This window comes from Citrus sinensis, chromosome 8 (genome assembly GCF_022201045.2).
Source record: "Citrus sinensis cultivar Valencia sweet orange chromosome 8, DVS_A1.0, whole genome shotgun sequence".
In the NCBI taxonomy this organism is placed as follows: domain Eukaryota; kingdom Viridiplantae; phylum Streptophyta; class Magnoliopsida; order Sapindales; family Rutaceae; genus Citrus; species Citrus sinensis.
Genome location: NC_068563.1, coordinates 7615850 through 7634102, shown reverse-complemented (window position 1 = coordinate 7634102; position 18253 = coordinate 7615850). Strand labels below are relative to the sequence as shown.

At 39.7% G+C, this 18253-nt stretch overlaps 1 protein-coding gene across 1 annotated transcript; it reads right to left on the bottom strand.

The window, feature by feature from the left end:
* Positions 1–12635: 12635 nt before the first annotated feature.
* LOC127899264 (uncharacterized) lies at positions 12636–14776 on the bottom strand. The gene is made up of 2 exons (XM_052432603.1): positions 13962–14776; positions 12636–13803 (listed from the first exon to the last, which is right to left on the bottom strand). Exons 1-2 carry the CDS (start codon positions 14774–14776, stop codon positions 12636–12638), a joined length of 1983 nt encoding a protein of 660 aa, XP_052288563.1.
* Between the last annotated feature and the right edge of the window lie 3477 nt (positions 14777–18253).

The following is an 18253-nucleotide window of genomic DNA, read 5'->3' as shown; positions in this document are numbered from 1 at the left end:
ATTTGGGATTGAGTTGCTATAACTTCTAAGCTACAACCTCTATGGAAAAAAAAAACTACAACCATGAAACAAAAGTTAATAGTATGTGGTAAAAATAATTTTTTAAAAATTATTTGACAAAATTATTAAAAATATAATAGATTTTTCATTATATAAGTAAAAAAATTATATAAACATAACTTTCAAATTATAGTAGCTAGTGTTTATCAAACAGAATCTAACAAAACCGCTTGCCGTACTGATGATAGGTTGCTGAAAAGGTTTCCGAGTGGAGGCATGGATGAAAAATAGAAGCTGCAGTGTCTTATCGTCTGATGAACTTGAACCCACCACTTTTACTGCTTACAATGCAAGTGACACTGGAAATGGCATCAGCTTGAAAATCAGATGCTTGTGTATTGTAGATGATTTTCAAATTTGATAATGGTCACATGATATGTCCTGGCAACATAATTCCCTATCACGTGGGCATACGAGTCAATGGTATTAGTCTGACTGTGTGCTCCCAAAGACTTGATCCATTACTTGATTGAAATTAGAGATATTCTTTATTTATCATACATCTATCCTATCAAAATGTTTCTTGGTATGCCTGATTTTGTTGTGAGTCAAAAGCTGAAAAGCAGTCCATCTGCAATTCTTGGCTAGCACTACTACATATGTCTTTAGGCATTGTAGGACCATTTGTTGCATAATTTAGATATCAATCCGGATGCAGCATTTTTGTGATTGCCTTTGCTATTGATTTGCACAATCACAATAGCTTATTGCTGTTTCTAATTTTCTTCCATTAAGAGATATACCAAGACAGACTCATTTAACTGGACAAAAAATTGCCAAGCCTTTCATCAAAAACAGGGCATGTTAAATCTGATCAATCAGGGACTTCAAAGTTGCAGCATACAAACATTATTTGTTGTATGCTTGCCAGGTTGGATTTGGTGCTTTTGGTCAACATATCATATGTCCAAATTCAGTCTAAGTTCATATCACCATCACCACTTTCAGCAAAGCATCTTCACATGAGTAGATTATAACTTGTTTCGTTCGTTTCTGGTAGGGTCATAACGAACAGTACCAGCGTCCTCTGTGGGTGTTCGATAAAAAAACTTAAGTACATTTATGTAGCTAGCTTAGTGACCTCGTCCAAAAGAATATGGATATATATCAAAACTGCATCTTGTGGGGGCAATACCATGTGATTTCTCATAAGATATGTCTTTAAATAGACCCCATTGCAGCTGTCACTTAAACTCTCCAGTTGATCATATATTGCTGGCTCGAGAGTTTTTCTGTGTGTGTGTGTATGTGTGTACCTCTTCAACAGGAAGTTTCTCTTAGGTCTCACAAGCTTACCTAAAACCAGAGGTGATAAATTCTTGGCTGCTGTATTCCTTCTTTTATCATCATCCAATTGGTTACAGAAAGTACAATGCATGCGCTAGTTTCCTGTTTATTTTGTGAATAAGCGGTCTATTTGAATATGAGAAAATTTGCAGTATCTATAGTCCTCTGTGGCAAGGACTCTAGACAATTGTTATTTGTCAAGAACATCAGAAACTAGACTCTTCAAAACTCATCTCATTTCTTTGCAGCAATAGTATTTCAGCAGTAGCATTTTCATAGTTTATACTAGGCTAGGTTGGGTTGCAATTTACCATAGCAAAACTTGAGACTCCGGAAGACATGAGTTGAAATAAATGAGTTTATTCGCCTGACAAAACAAATAACATAAGGTGAGAAACATGGCTGAAATGGACTAATTGTATTATATTGCACAAGTAAGAAATAATAATTATGCTGCCAAAATCAAGTCATTAATGCTCTGGTTAGCAGAAAGAAGAAGTGTTTTCTGTCTAACAGTAGAGATGCAGGCGCGTGAAAACTCATCTAGCAAAAGAAACAAGCTTATTTTCATTCATATGACAATAATATTCTTATAAAAGAGTTCTTGCCTTCTTGGCATGGATTCAGAATTTTCTTAGTCAAGACACGGCTTAATAGTTAAGATTTTGTGCAGCCATTGTTATTATTTCTAGGAACAATGTCGTCTGACTAGTTGCGAAATATATCACTATTGAACATGGTCACTCAATTAAGCTATTGAAATTGGTCAATGAAATGAAGGCTTCAAAGCTTAAATGCTAAGATTCTGAACAACAAGCATTTAGACACAACCTTGATAGAAAGCTCAAATTCCATGGCTCCACGTTATGCTTCCATTCAACCCATCATCCCTTCAAATTCAGGCCTTGGTTCAGGAAACACTGTCACATGGGCTGATACGTTGATTTTTCCTATGCTTGTTTGCTTCATAAGGGATAATAGCGGTAGCCACTATGTTTCTTTGATCAAATAAACTACTGTACTAGTGGCACAACAACATGTGGTTTGCTTAAAAATTTACTGTCAAGTGGATTCTTAAGTTTAGTCTCTATTAGTTAGAGCTTTGTCCAAATGGTCTGCTGGTTGTATCCAATGATATATAACTATCCAATCCGCTGTCCTTTGTTGTTTCATTTAATGGTAAGCCATGATAAATTGCAAAGGATTAGGTTACAGTACAAGACTAGTTGAAATATTATCATTAGTTAGGAGGCAGAACCATGTGATTCTTAATTGCTTATGTCCGTAATCAGTCCCATTGTTGTTGCTGTCATTCTTAATTTGGAGGTTGGCCACCATAGCCATATTCTCCAGTCTTTCTTAGTTTCACTTATATATTCATATTTTTCCACCAAATTCTTTAAGAAGACTAATCAATCATGGGTTTCCGCTTACCCAGCAGGATTCTAAATGCTAAGCAGACGCTACGCCTTTCTCTTCAGGCTTCAGAGGCCAAAATCCAAAGGACACTTTGCTGTCTATGTTGGTGAAACTGAAAGAAAAAGATTTGCGGTTCCTATTTCATACTTGAAGCATCATACATTTCAGAATTTACTTGGGCAGGCTGAAGAAGAGTTTGGATTTGACCATCCTAATGGAGCCCTCACCATTCCATGCAGGGAAGAAGTATTCCTGGATCTCACAAGCAATTTGTAGACTTCAGGAAGTATTGTGTCAAAGTTGTGAAAAGGGATAGCTCAGTTGACTTTTGACTCCCTTAAATTAGACCAAAAATACAATTTGAGTGGTACAATGCATACACAGAAGATGACTTTAGCATTTTTTTGTAAAATCAATTACTTATAAACGAAGATAACGCGAAATCAATTGTATCTTATTGGAAATTTGTTGAATTCTTCTTTTTCATCGGTCTTGTTTCTGTCTTTTATATTGTCCATTTGCTAGACTAGTAATTGCATTTACTGGAAATGTAATTGCAGCTGAAAATTTATTTGTAATGACCGTTATTTGCTTTCCTCTTTTACCCTTATTAAATCGGTTAGAATAGTTAATATTGGGTACTTGTGTGTGAGTAAAATTTATCAATTTGTTTTAAATAAGTTATGTAAGTTATTAGATTTAATTAAAAAGGAATTTTCTTAAAACTCATGTTTTCTTACTTTCTATTTTTTTAAAGTATTTATTAATTAGCAAAAGTATTTAAGAGGAAACCATCTTTTTAAGAAGAAGCTGTAATGCCCAAATTTCCTTTTTGTTTTTTAATTTTAATGGAATTTTTAAATGACACTATTGCCCTTATAAATAGGGATTATTTTTGGGGTAACTTTTGAAAAAGTGTTATTTTTCCAAATTCAATAGGGTTTCTTAAGACTCTCTATAAATTCATATATTTCTCCTTCCATAACCCTAAATCCACGACGTTTCTTCTTCTTCTTTGCTGCTCATTACGCTCTTACCCAAACCCTATAATTCAAACCCTTGTTTAGGAGAGAATCAAAGCGACTGATAAGTTTACTCTCCTTATTCTCCACAAGATTTCCAATCACTCTATCTAGGGTTTATATTGGCATGATTTTAGATTTTTATAGATCATAATGCATGATTTAGGATGTGTTTAGGCTTTGCTTAGGTTTTTAATTTATTATGAGTTTAGTTAATCAATCCTTGACGAATTAGGCACACATGATAATTCTGGACAGTATGAGTATCTCGAATTTAAACCTATATTTTCTGAACGAGTTTTCTTGAGAAATTTATATTTATGGAAACTAGACATGTAGGGCTTCTGGAATAAATTTTATTTCATTAAATTTGACTTCGTTTTCAATTTTATATCTATTTTCGATAGACACCATTACACTGGAAAACTGCAATTCCAGCATTGCAATTAGATTCACAAAATTATTTGTACCATCAAATGAACTCGAAAAATTCTGAAATTTTATATAGAAGTTAATATATGTGTCTAGTGTTCCCAGTTTTAATTTATAACTTTCTTATTAGTATTTTATTTTATAAAAATCTCAGAACCCACTCTGTTCGGTTAAGGTACTGTGAAAACAATTTCAAATTTGTCAAGTAATAAATAGTTTTGAAAATTTTTTTGATATTGGATCCTCTTGAAAATTTTACATGAGGTACCCATGGATTGTTAACCTAAATAATTCCTTATTGATTTTGATGATAACAAACATGATTAAAGTTTGATTAATCTTTTAAGAACTCAACATATTTTTCATCTATTTTTGACAAGTTTCATAAAGTTATGTTTATAAAGATTTGGAGTCAAAACAGTCATCTTGCAAAATAGTTCACTGCAGCAGTTTTTGTGGAAAACGGCGAACCGACATTTGTGATAAACGGCTCGCCGATATCAACCAGTAGCCTTTGGACCTAAACGGAAAACCGACATTTGTGATAAACGGCTCACCGATATCAACCAGTAGCCTCTGGACCTAAATGGAAAACTGACATTCGTGATAAACGGCTCACCGATATAAACCAGTAGCCTCTGGACCTAAACGACAATCCGACATGTGCAATAAACGGCTCGCCGATATCAACCAGTAGCTTCTAGACCTAAACGACGATCCAACATCTGGCTAACGGTGATCCGACAATTTGAAAAATCAGCCCAACGGTCATATTGACCATTCAAACGACGATTCGACATCTAGCTAACGGCGATCCGACAGTGTACAGAAAGTCAATACCGGCTAGTTTTCAGCTGCAGCTATAAATAAGCTCATTCAAATTCAAACAAGGGTTGATTACAACACGACTACTGAGCTTATACTTGAGAGTACAATCTTCATTGAGCCTTAAAATACATTCTTGCTTCATCTATTCACATTTTTGGGTATTATTTTGTAATCTTAAATATTGTGAGAGGCAAAATTAGTTTATAATCTTTTATCTTTGAGTGATTGTAAGTGTTGGGATACACTTGGGTTAAGAGATTGAGATAATCTCTTGTTGTAAAAGTTATTGACACCTTGGAAGTCAAGTGTAAGCATTTGAAGCCTTGCTTAGTGGAATCCTCAAGCACGGAAAGCTTGGAGGCGTGGACGTAGGCAAGGTTGGCCGAACCACATAAAAATCTCAGTGTTTGAATCTCTCTTCCTTTATCCTTTTTGTTGTAGTTAATTAATTTGTTATTGCTTTGAATGTGTTTCATATTTGCATTGAGTTTTTACTTATAAATTGAATAATTTTTAGAATTCCAATTCACCCCTCCTCTTGGGTTGCATAACTAGTATTTCATGGATGTCCAGAATAGCTTTGTAGAATAATTTTTCATTCCGAATTTTAGATTAAGAGTTAAAATTCTAAGAATCAAACCTATACGGGTATGAATTAGAAAATCAGATTCTTAGAATAAGTTATTGATAGTAATATCTTGTATTGTTTAAGGTGTTGGAGGTGTTTGAGGCTCTTAGAGACTTAGAGGTGTGTTAATTTAAATTCTTTTCTTGAGGTAAGTAACTTCATTCCTAGTATATTGGATGTGTATAAGTATTTTGATATTATTATTAAGTATAAATGTTTTTATACTACTTAGAAGATTAATGGATTTTCATAACAAAATTAGCTTATGAAAATGTTTTTAAAACCTAAATTCTTTTTAACAAAGTATTTTATAAATGCTTTTAAATATGTAAATTATTTTATGACATGACTACCTTTTATGATTTTATCTATAAAATACTTTGCAAGCCTAAATTGTTGTTATGGACATTTATGAAACTGATATGAATGTTTTGTGCCTATGTATGATTTAATTATTTATGATTGTACGGGGGCCACCTCTTGGGACTATATGGGGGCCACCTCTTGAAGGCCAAAGCGTCGCAAAGTGCCACATCTAGTGCAAAGTTCCACGTATAAGTCATTATGTTTTGGCTCATTGTCCTTAGTTATTCTGATTTTGATTCTGATCGTATAATACGATATATGTCTGTTCTGGACCAGTACTGGGTTTCTGTTCTAAGTGTGCACACGATATTCTGATTCTGTTTTTGGCCGGGTCACCGGGACTATAGGTGACACTATGTGACATGAGCTAACCTTTTGTTTTTTGTGAATGTGATATATGATTTGCTTTCGTAAGTAACTATGCTTTTGATATTCTGAGTTACAATGAATTTATGTTATTTTATCGTGATATAATTGTTTTATGAAATTTATGGATTATGATATATGTATTAAATAAACAAAGGCTTGCAATATTTTTGGTATCGATAGACCTAGTGTGTTAGGAATGGTTTTACTTACTGAGTTGAAGGCTCACTGATGGTTGCCGAAGCCAACAAAAATAAATACCTACTCTAAATAAATTGTGTATAGTGATTGAGCAAGGTCGTGTCCACAGAGATCGGTATTTATTTAAATCCTTTTAAAATGTAAAACGTAAAATGGGGGAATTGTTGACAATAATAAAAATTAAATTAAAATAACAAGAATGCAAATTAAAGTTGTAATTCAAATTGGAGAAAGCTCTGGTTGAAGGAATTAACTCAGCTTGATTCGACTACTGATTATTGATTCAAATATAAATTATTATTACTTATGAATAGACCAATTATAGCTACTGAGACCCTCTAATAGCCAATCTCTCCTTAATTAGTCGATAACCAAGGTACGACCGTTGGTTATTTCCCTAATCAATAGACAACCCTAGATACGATCATAGGATTTAATCAATTGACAGCCTGAAAAACCAGATAGACCTAAATCCTAATCAACAAACACATACGATGGTTCATTTAAATTAGATTGTTTATTCTCACAACACAACTCTCTGCTCTGTTATTTGTCACAAACATTAAAATCTTCATACGATGAATCCTTTAATTGACAATAGATTAAGTTGATAATTAAATAGTGACCAATTACCTAATTAACAAACATAATCATGAAAATAATTAAGAGAATAAATAAATACCCAAAAAGCGATAAAACAATTAAAGCATAAAAAAGATCTCACAGTAGTGATGAATCAAAACTTCATTAACCTTCAACCAGAAAAATAGGTTTAGTTCTTCATAGAGAGAAGAGAAAAGTTTAGATCTAGGGTTTCTTTCTTTTTGCAATCTCCCATTTTTCACAATAGATTCCTCCTTTAAATACTCTCTCTCTCTTCTCCTCTAGAGTTCTTTTTAAAATAAAATACTAATATATGAAACATTAAATTCGTAATTAAAAAAAAAACCAAAAATACAAAACACGTTAAACTAAAAACTGCAGGTCCATAGTTGACAGCACGCGCCCACGCCTTATCAACAAAGTTCTTTTGACGCTCATAATTTCTCCAAGAAAACAATCATCCTTAAATATCATCTTATAGCTTAATTTTATCACCAATCAATAGAATTGCACCCACAAAATTAAAACACAAGTTAATCACTATTATTAAGTGCAAAACATCGATATTAAGGGAAGTAAACAATGCAAAATTAGTGCATAAATTGCACCCTAACACTCACCCCTTGTCATTATTTTTTTGCAGATTAAGTTCCTTTTGAAAGGTGTGCTTAGCTTTGGGAGTTAGAGATTTCGTTTCCGTTTGCTATTTGAATAAGAATTTGAGGTATTTCAGTTTGGAATTTATGAGTAAGGATTACGATTTGTAAGTAACCTCTTTCTTCACGTGCTTCGCACGTGTTAGATTTGGGGTGTTACAGAAGCTGTCTTTTATTTTCTACACCGTTATAAACCAAAAAAAAGAAAAAAAGAAACATAAGTCTTTGGAGAAGGAAAAGAAAGTTTAATAACTTCTTTGCTTGGTGTTTGCCTTAACGTATTAAGTATTTCTTTGACTTATATGTGTGTTTGTAATGTTGTGATGATATGAACAGTCTGCATTCTTTGCTTCATGTTGAGTACACAAAGGCACTAGGTCAGCCATGCTACTGTGGTACGAGCAGAACACGGGGGTAAACATTAGCCGAGCAGAGATGGATGCAACCAGGGAAACATACCGACCAGAAGTGTACGCCGAGCCGATACTCATCCCCAGGAAAGCGGGAACACGATCCCACAGAACCACGGCCGTTACGCTTTTCCCAGAGCACAGAATCGCGGCCGTTACGCTTTTCCCAGAACCGTTGAAGGACACGTAAGTTCCCACGTTTGCCACGATGCAACGGTTAGAGTCCCATGAGGGCTGCCATTACCCGAAAAAGGTGGGAGGAAGGGCAAACGGAAACGTGGGGACAGCGGCTATAAAAGAAAAGGAACTCGACGGAGAGAAAGACAAAAAAAAACGGAGAGAGGGAAAACGCTGCCAGATTGCATCCAGATCATTTTCTTACAAATTTCAGATAAACTTCTTGAACCCAAATTGATTTGTTTTCCCGTAAACACCTTGAGCTAACTTAGGCATCGGAGGGTTTACGCCGGCAAAACCACCGGCGTCTCTGATCCGTTTTTTGTGAGCGCAGGCTTATTTAGAGAAAGGAGGGCGATTCTAATCTTAGCGAACGAATAACAGTAGATAACACAAGCGTTGGTGAAAGAATCTGGTCGGCTAAAAGGTGAGCAGATTTCAGCATCAACATTTTGGCGCCGTCTGTGGGGATCTGGATAAAAAGCTACCACCGAATTAGCACTTACCGGAGAGACAGAGAACAAGTAGACATGGATTTGTCAAGGAAGGACGCTTTGAGGGAGGATAACGAATCGGGGGAAACAATCACCCTTCGGGAAATTGTAAATGAAGCCCGAGAGAGGGTGACGCAAGATCGATTGGAACGGATGGAGAAGCAAATGGAGACTCTCGCCACCATACTGAATGAGCTAAGAGATGAGCGGAGAAGGGATCGCGAAATCCCCGTGGGGAGAGATGATGTGGGAGCAGAGCCCAACATCCGGAGGCATAGAGTCGAGGAGATCCCTCCGCCAGTGGACCAACCTTATGGGGTTCATCCCCACAGAAGCACTGGTTGGATTCCGGGAGAACAAGTAGACGAAGGAAGGAACCAACCTCGCCCCAGGCAAGTACCGGGAGTTGATGGCCGAGGAGTCAACGCTGATGAATGAGAGCTCAGACAGCGGTTGCAAAATGCCGAGCAGGAGCGAGATCAGATAGCTGCACGTGATCCTGACCGTGCTGTAGAATTGGAGGGAGAGGTGCGCAGACTAGCGCAAGTGATAGAGGAGATACAGGGTAAGAGGAAACCCCCGAGCTGGAGGATAATGCTAGATGAAGAATCTCCGCTATCAGCTGAAATCATGGGTACCATAATCCCAAGAGATTTCCGCTTCCCCGACCTCAAATACTCCGGGCGAAGTGATCCACTGGTGCACATTGAGCGTTTCAACGACATGACAGGTGTGCAGGGGCTGACACCAGCTCAGAGGTGCAGGGCGTTCCCGTTGACGCTAGAGGGACAAGCTCGAGAATGGTACCGCAAGCTGCCCCGAGGAAGTATAAAGGGGTATGAGCAGATGTGTCAGGAGTTGGCCGAGCAGTTCCGAGGGGCAGTAGCCCCAGAGGACGACATGATGGAACTGATGGGGATGAAACAGGAGGAGCACGAGTCCCTACGGGATTTTGTAAAGCGATACCACCGAGCCGTACTTGATTTGGGAGCTTTCAATCACCCGCAGGCGTTGAGGGGTTTAAAGGAGGGTGTGAGGATAGGCCGGCTATGGTATAACCTGAGAAGCCCCCTGGTGCAGAATTATTCAGCAGGGTATGAGCAGGCGAGACGAGATATTGAAATTGAAGAGGAGAAATCAGCAAGACTAAAAAGTGAACAGCTAGAAGAGCTGAGGCGGAAGGAGCGGAGAGCCCCGAAAGGGAGCGGGTTGGGAAAGCGAACTGGAGAATCTTCAGGGATGGGCGGAACATCAGCTCGGTCCCGACCTTACCCCATAACTCCGAGAGCACAACAGTTCCAACACAGCCGGGCTCAACCTCCACGCCCCCCAATCCCAGAGCGGCAGCAAGAATTCCGGCAGATGGCTGCCCACCCCTATCACAACACTCCCAGAACATTACATGCAACCGATTCCAGGGCTAGTCGACTAGATCAATTAACAACTGGGACAGCCCGAGGTGACATTCATGATAGCCGATCAGTTCAGCTAATAGATCAGAGCTCGGCCTATAGACAATACACTCCATTAAAGATCTCCATGGAGGAACTATATGAGAGGATCGAGGGAAGAGGCCTGCTATACCCTCCAGCCCCAATAAAAAAACCGGCTCATCGACGGGATAAGAACAGATTCTGCAAATTCCACGACACTCACGGTCACACAATCAGCCAATGTCGGGACCTGAAGATTCAGGTGGAAGATTTAGTAAGGAACCGATACTTGGATGAGTATGTAGACGGAGTGTCCCCTGTCATTGAGTCAGAGTACATACGGGATGAAGGAGTTGAGAGGAGTCTAGAACGAGAACAGCCGACCATCCGTGTGATAGCAGGAGGGCCAACATTGGCCGGGGATTCAAACAGAGCACGGAAGAACTATGGGAGATACGCCATGGCTGGCAAAGAGGTGCTTCTGAATTTACCGGCAGCCAAAAGAGCAAAAGTGCGGCAAGTTCCTATTATGTGGACGGAAGATGACGAAGAGGGTATTTTGTATCCTCATGAGGATGCCTTGGTGATTAAGGCAAATGTGGCCGGTACAGAATTGCAGCGAATACTGGTAGACACGGGCAGCTCAGTAGACATCCTGTTTAAGTCGGTCCTAGATGATATGGAGATTTCAGATTTGAAGCTGGAGCGGACAAATACTTCCTTGAAAGGATTTGGAGGGGGACGGTTAACTCCCTTGGGGATCATTGAACTCCCGATTACTGTGGGGACAAAGCCGTTTGAACGAACGATGATGCTGGACTTCGTCGTGGTAGAGGAAAGAAGCCCTTACCAGATGATATTGGGGAGACCGTTCATGAGGATAAGACAATGTGTAATGTCCACGCATTATCTAGCACTGAAGTACAGAGTAAATGGAGTTGTGGGTGTAGTAAAGGGCGACCAGAGGATGGCCAGAAACTGCTATGCTACAGTGGCCAAGGAAACGTTGCAGGTCACCTCTCTAGATAATCGGGGGGAGTCAAAAAACGGTCGCCAGGAACCTGTTGAGAAGCTGGAGGAAGTTATTGATTAGCAGGAGATTGGGTACTTAAGAAGGTGAACCAAAACACCAGGGAACCTAACCACGGCGCCCTTGGCCCGAAGTGGGAAGGCCCGTACAGGGTGATACGCGCCACTGGACCAGGAGCTTATAAGTTAGCATACCAGGATGGGCGAGACGTGAAAAGGTCGTGGAACGCCGAGCACTTGAAGAAATATTTCCAGTAAGCAAAATGCTCTACTGAATTCTCGTTCTGACAAGTTATTTCTGTTAAATGCATGATAGCCTGTTGTATATGCATATGTTCTATGTTTTTTGTAAGGCATTCAAATTTCAATAAAGATGAATTCAGCATGAAGTCCCCTGGTAGCAAGACCAGTAAAAATATTACTAAGGCAACAAAGTGCCTGCTTCTGCTCGGTCTACGAGGACCAGCAGCTAAATTTATGAAGATGTTACTAAGGCAACAAAATGCCTGCTTCTGCTCGGTCAACGAAGACCAGCAGCTAATTTCTCGAAAGTGTCACTAAGGCAAGTAAGTGCCTGCTTCTGCTCGGTCAACGAGGACCAGCAGCTAAATTTATGAAGATGTTACTAAGGCAACAAAATGCCCGCTTCTGCTCGGTCAACGAAGACCAGCAGCTAATTTCTCGAAAGTGTCACTAAGGCAAGTAAGTGCCTGCTTCTGCTCGATCAACGAGGACCAGCAGCTAAATTTATGAAGATGTTACTAAGGCAACAAAATGCCTGCTTCTGCTCGGTCAACGAAGACCAGCAGCTAAATTCTCGAAAGTTTCGCTAAGGCAAGAAAATGCCTGTTTCTGCTCGGTCAACAAAAGACCAGCAGCTAAAGCTACGAAAATTCTACGAAGGCAACAAAGTGCCTGCTTCTGCTCGGTCAACAAAGGACCAGCAGCTAATTTTTCGTAAATTTTATTAAGGCAAATAAGTGCCTGCTTATGCTCGGTCAACAAAGGACCAGCAGCTAATTTTTCGTAAATTTTATTAAGGCAAATGAGTGTCTGCTTCTGCTCGGTCAACGAAAGACCAGCAGCTAATTTTTCGAAAAATTTTGCTAAATGCAAGTAAACACCAGACAAGAGATCCAATAGAAAGTATCTGGAAATCTCATAAATGTTCAATTCTTTATCAAACGAATACAACTCAAGAGTTCATACAAAAAAAAAAGGGGCCTAAAGATTATGAGAGTCAGCGGCTCCAGCAGCTGAAAAATCAGCGACCTCGGGAGGTAAAGGGTCAGCAGTCTCAGGAGGTGGGGGATCAGCATTACCGGGAGGTGCAGGCACGGATCCTTGACCTACTTCGAAAGCACGTCCCCCAATTTCCTCCTCCTGCGCCCTATCCAAAGGAGCCTTCACCTGATCCTGCTCACCCTGCTCCTTATCTCCCTGGCTGGCCCCAGCCATATACCTCTCCACCCCAGATTCCAGCTTGCTCATGTCGAGCTCGGGGTATTCTTCCTTGAGTACAGACATGATACACTTATAGCTGAAAGCAACCCCAGAGTTGTACTCAGCATCCAACCGATCATCCACATCAGCGGATTTGCCTTTCTCTTCAGCCAGCTGGTCACTCAGGGATTTGATCTCTCCCTCAAGGGCGGTCCTCAAAGTATCCCTTTCACTTTGAGCAACTTGAAGGTCAGATTTTAGGCCGCCTAACTCGTCCTCAAGTTTGGAGGAGGTGGACTCAGCAACTGCAACCTTCTCCGCCAGCTCCGACATTTGCTGGTTCAGTTCGGCCAGCTTCTCCTTGGAACGATCAGCAGAGTCAGCTTTCTTCTTCAGCTCCTGATTGTCAGCTTGAAGCTTCCTCTCATGGCGCGCGGCCCCGGCCTTGTAACACGAAACCATGGTGGCCAGCCTGAAGGATACTCTCTGAACAGAAGCAGCCAACTCTGAGAGGTCCATACTCTCAATGTCCTTCACCATCTTGGGCCCCACCGATCTTTTGTAATCCTTCTGATACAAGCTCAGGTAGTCCCCTTGTTCCCGAGATGGCAGAGGGGAAGATCGGTCCCTAGACTGGAGGCTGACCTCGGGACTCTTGTCAGAAGTTCTCTCCCCACCACTCTTACGGGGCGGGGGAGGGGGCAGAGCAGGAACAGGAGCCTTGGATGGGCCTACGCTGGTTTTCTTCGGAGGAGGAGGTGGGTTGTTGGAGCTGCCTGAAGCTCGACCACGCTTCCTGCTCATCGCGCTGAGGATCTTGTTATCCATTCCAGCAGCAATATCTACTAAGCCCGAGCCGACCAGGTTTGTTGGAGACAGGAGGTCTTGGCAGGTAGACGCGTTCAACAGAGCAGTTTCCACCTGAAGCAAAGGTCGATCTTCAAGCCCCCTGATCAAACCCCACGACTTTGAAATAACAAAAGAGGTTAAAGAACCCAATAAGTGACAAGTCGAGAAGGAGTATAGGCAAAAAATAATGAACGACCTGGGGTGACAAAGTTCGTTGGAAGGTAAATATCACCACCCAGCGAGTGAGCTGCTGGACACCAATTCCCCCCAGCAAAGAAGAATTTGTTCTTCCAATTTTTGCACGAGGAGGGGAAACCGGTGATTGGCTTCCTCTTCGCAGAACTGGACATGAAGTAGTACCAGCCCGCCTCCCGTGGGCTGCTCCGCAGCTGATACAGATGTTTCACTTCAACAAGGGAAGGCTCCTCCGACCCGCACCTCTCCCACAACACAAACATTGCCGAGAGAACCCTCCATCCATTGGGATGTAGCTGACCTGGGGCCAGGTGCATACCACCCAATATCTTAGCAAAATAACGTTGAAGGGGCAGCCGAGCTCCTAATTTGAAGCTCTCCAGGTGCATCGTCACATACCCCCGCGGAGGCCGACTGGGAACGTCACCTTTTCCTGGAACTACCAGGAGAACCTCTGGAGGAATGTTGTAAAGATTCCTCAGCTTGAACAAATCGGTTTGGGTGGTGGCACAAGCTGTGAAGTCAATAGGGTAAGAGTCCGCCTCTACCCTATGACCAAGGTGCCTTCTCTGAGGGGGCATGCTCGGTTCGGAACTGCTCTCCTCACCATCATCAGCTCCTTCAGGGACCCCAACCTCACCATAGCTATGGTTCTCACCAGAACCCGATGCAGGTCCACCTCTATTACCTACAAGCTCTATTTCGGAGGAGGGAGAGACAACTAAGGGGTGTGGATACTCAAGGGTATCCCTCCCATGGGAAGGACCTACACTACTGGAGGGACCTAAAAAATCGGTGGGTATTGGCACGTTGAGGCCTGAATCCCCTGACTCTTCATCACCCTCATCAACAATTAATTTTCTTTTCCGGTTTGACATGTCGGAACTTCAAAGAAAAACCAATACAAACCCAAGTACACAGGTACAAAAAGGGGTAACACAGGACCCAAACAACAACAGCCAAAGAAAGGGTTAAAGGCTATACCTGGAATAGACTGACACCGATAGCGCTGCCGCGACAAAGAAAACACCTAGCAAACGGATACTTTGGACGCTGGAAGTAGTGAGCAAAGTTCAGAGAAAATTTGTTTAACGGCGGAGAAACGAATAACAAGATGATGATGACTCCAGTCTAGGGATTTGAAACGAAAAGGGGGAAAATGGAAGTATTTAAGTGATGGGATATGCCAGCTCACTCCCCATATATCGAGGACGGATAGCCCGTCGTTTCAAATTTCAAATACGAAGAGTCTGGAGATGCCACGTCACCAACCGTTACAAGAGGCCAGGTTAGATATAAGCCCAGATATACAATGGACATGTTCACTTAGGCCCATGCTCAGGTCGGAGTCTCCCCAGAAGATAAGCTCCCCGGGCTGGTGAGATTCAACCATCAGTTTCTGCTCTTAACTCATTTTACTCGCCAGACCAGAAACTGGGGGACTGGTGTTGAGTACACAAAGGCACCAGGTCAGCCATGCTACTGTGGTACGAGCAGAACACGGGGGTAAACATTAACCGAGCAGAGATGGATGCAACCAGGGAAACATACCGACCAGAAGTGTACGCCGAGCCGATACTCATCCCCAGGAAAGCGGGAACACGATCCCACAGAACCACGGCCGTTACGCTTTTCCCAGAGCACAGAATCGCGGCCGTTACGCTTTTTCCAGAGCACAGAATCGCGGCCGTTACGCTTTTCCCAAAACCGTTGAAGGACACGTAAGTTCCCACGTTTGCCACGATGCAACGGTTAGAGTCCCATGAGGGCTGCCATTACCCGAAAAAGGTGGGAGGAAGGGCAAACGGAAACGTGGGGACAGCGGCTATAAAAGAAAAGGAACTCGACGGAGAGAAAGACAAAAAAAAACGGAGAGAGGGAAAACGCTGCCAAATTGCATCCAGATCATTTTCTTACAAATTTCAGATAAACTTCTTGAACCCAAATTGATTTGTTTTCCCGTAAACACCTTGAGCTAACTTAGGCATCGGAGGGTTTACGCTGGCAAAACCACCGGCGTCTCTGATCCGTTTTTTGTGAGCGCAGGCTTATTTAGAGAAAGGAGGGCGATTCCAATCTTAGCGAACGAATAACAGTAGATAACACAAGCGTTGGTGAAAGAATCTGGTCGGCTAAAAGGCGAGCAGATTTCAGCATCAACACTTCAAATTGTTTCTTTATTAGAATCACATGAATATGTTTACAAATCATGATACTAGACATCCTAAGCTTTCCATTGATAGCTTTTGTGTTGAAAATCCTCTGAGTATGCAAAGTGTTATGATTTTTCGAAGTTGGGTTACTAGTGCTGGAAAATTCCGATTTTTAACAGCAGTTCTCAGTTTTAGAAACGTTTCCGTAAGGTTACACGTATTTAAAAATTATGGCAATTTTTTTATCAACAGATCTAAGTCTCATATGATTTCATATTTAATTTCGTAATTTTATTCATTATGGGTAAATTATTAAAAATCATAACATGCGGCTGCTGCAGATTTGGAAACTGTTTTCCAGAATTGCAGAAGTTGAAACATGTAACAGTTTGGGCTAATTTATAAATTACATGCCAAGTTAGTATTTTATAATGAAATTCCAATCTTTCCTCTGTCTTTAAAAAGCTAAAATCGATTTTTGGGCATGTAAACTAAAAGATGTGAATTTTTGAATTTCTGTCTTCAAATCTGGAATTTTTCGGACAGGTTAGGTGTTCTCGGAAATAAAATACTTTTAAAATAGTTTCAGGGGTCCAAAAATTATAAATTGTAATTTATGCTTTCTGAATTTGTCTTCTATAATTAGAAAAAAGAAGTGGATTATTTCGAGAACTAGATAATATTTTATGAATTTCCTAAGTGGTAAAGGTCTGTTTTGGTCAATGCTGGACAGTTTTGTTATTTTGGTGAAAGGTCAATATTCTGACTTGATTTTCACTTATGCTTATTTTTATGAAATTTTGTAAGCAATGCTATGCATGATCAAAGTAACTTTGTAAATTTTCATGGTCTTCCAACATGTGTATAGGTTATAAAAAATCAGCATGTGCAGGATACTCACGTTTAAGTCTAGAATATGTATAAGTATTACGTTGGTATAAGTGCCGATGATTTAAGGATGATTGGAATTATGTTTAAGGTTAGAGATAATATTGATAAGGATATTTTTATGATGATTATAGGACATGGGTGAGCTCGTTGGTTTGCTCTTGAGGTATTGAGTTGATTGGTGCGAATCGAGGTAAGTAGATTCATGCATGATGTGTTTTATAATAAATACAATTTATGATATAAAAATTATGTTTAAAAGGAATTTTTTACAAAACTGATCTCTAAAATATTTAAATGAATTTTTTAAAATAAAAACACTTTTAAACGTAAATTGATATTACATTTAAAAGTGTAATCTTGGTATAAGTAGACAAGCTATTGATATTACATTTAAAAGTGTTTTTATTTTACAAAATTATTTAGATATTTTAGAAATTAGTTTTGTAAAAATTTTCACTTAAACATTATTCTTATAACATAAATTGCATTTATTATAAAACACATTATGCATGAATCTACTTACCTCGATTCACAACAATAAACTCAATACCTCAAGAACAACCCAACCTGCTCACCCACGTCCTATAATCATTATAAAAATATCCTTATCAATATTATCTCTAACCTTAAACATAATCCCAATCATCCTTAAATCACAAGCACTTATACTAGCTCAATACTTATACATATTCTGGACATAAACATGAGTATCCTGCGCATGCTAATTTTTAAGAACCTATACACATGTCGGAAAATCATAAAAATTTACAGAGGTACCGTGAACAAGCTTAGCAATACAAAATTTCACAAAAATAAGCACAAGTGAAAATCAAGTTAGAATATTGGCCTTTCACCAAAGTAACAAAATTGTCCAGCATTGACCAAAACAGATTTTTGCCACTTAAGAAATTCATAAAATATTCTCTAGCACTCGAAATAATCAGTTTGTTTTTTCTAATTACAGTAGACACATTTAGAAAGCATATAATTAAAATTCATAATTTTTGGACGCCTGAAACAATTTTAAATTCATTTGGTTTCCGAGAACATCTAACATGTCCAGAAAATTCCAGATTTGAAGACATAAATTTAAAAATTCATATCTTGTATTTTACACTCCCAAGAATCACGATTCGAGTTTTTAAAGACAGAGGAAAGATTGAAATTTTATTATAAAATCCTAACGTGGCATCTAATTTTCATAAATTAGCCCAAATTGTTAAATGTTTCAGCTTCTGCAATTCTGGAAAACAGTTTACAGATCTGCAGCAGCCGCATGTTATGATTTTTAATAATTTAACCATAATGATT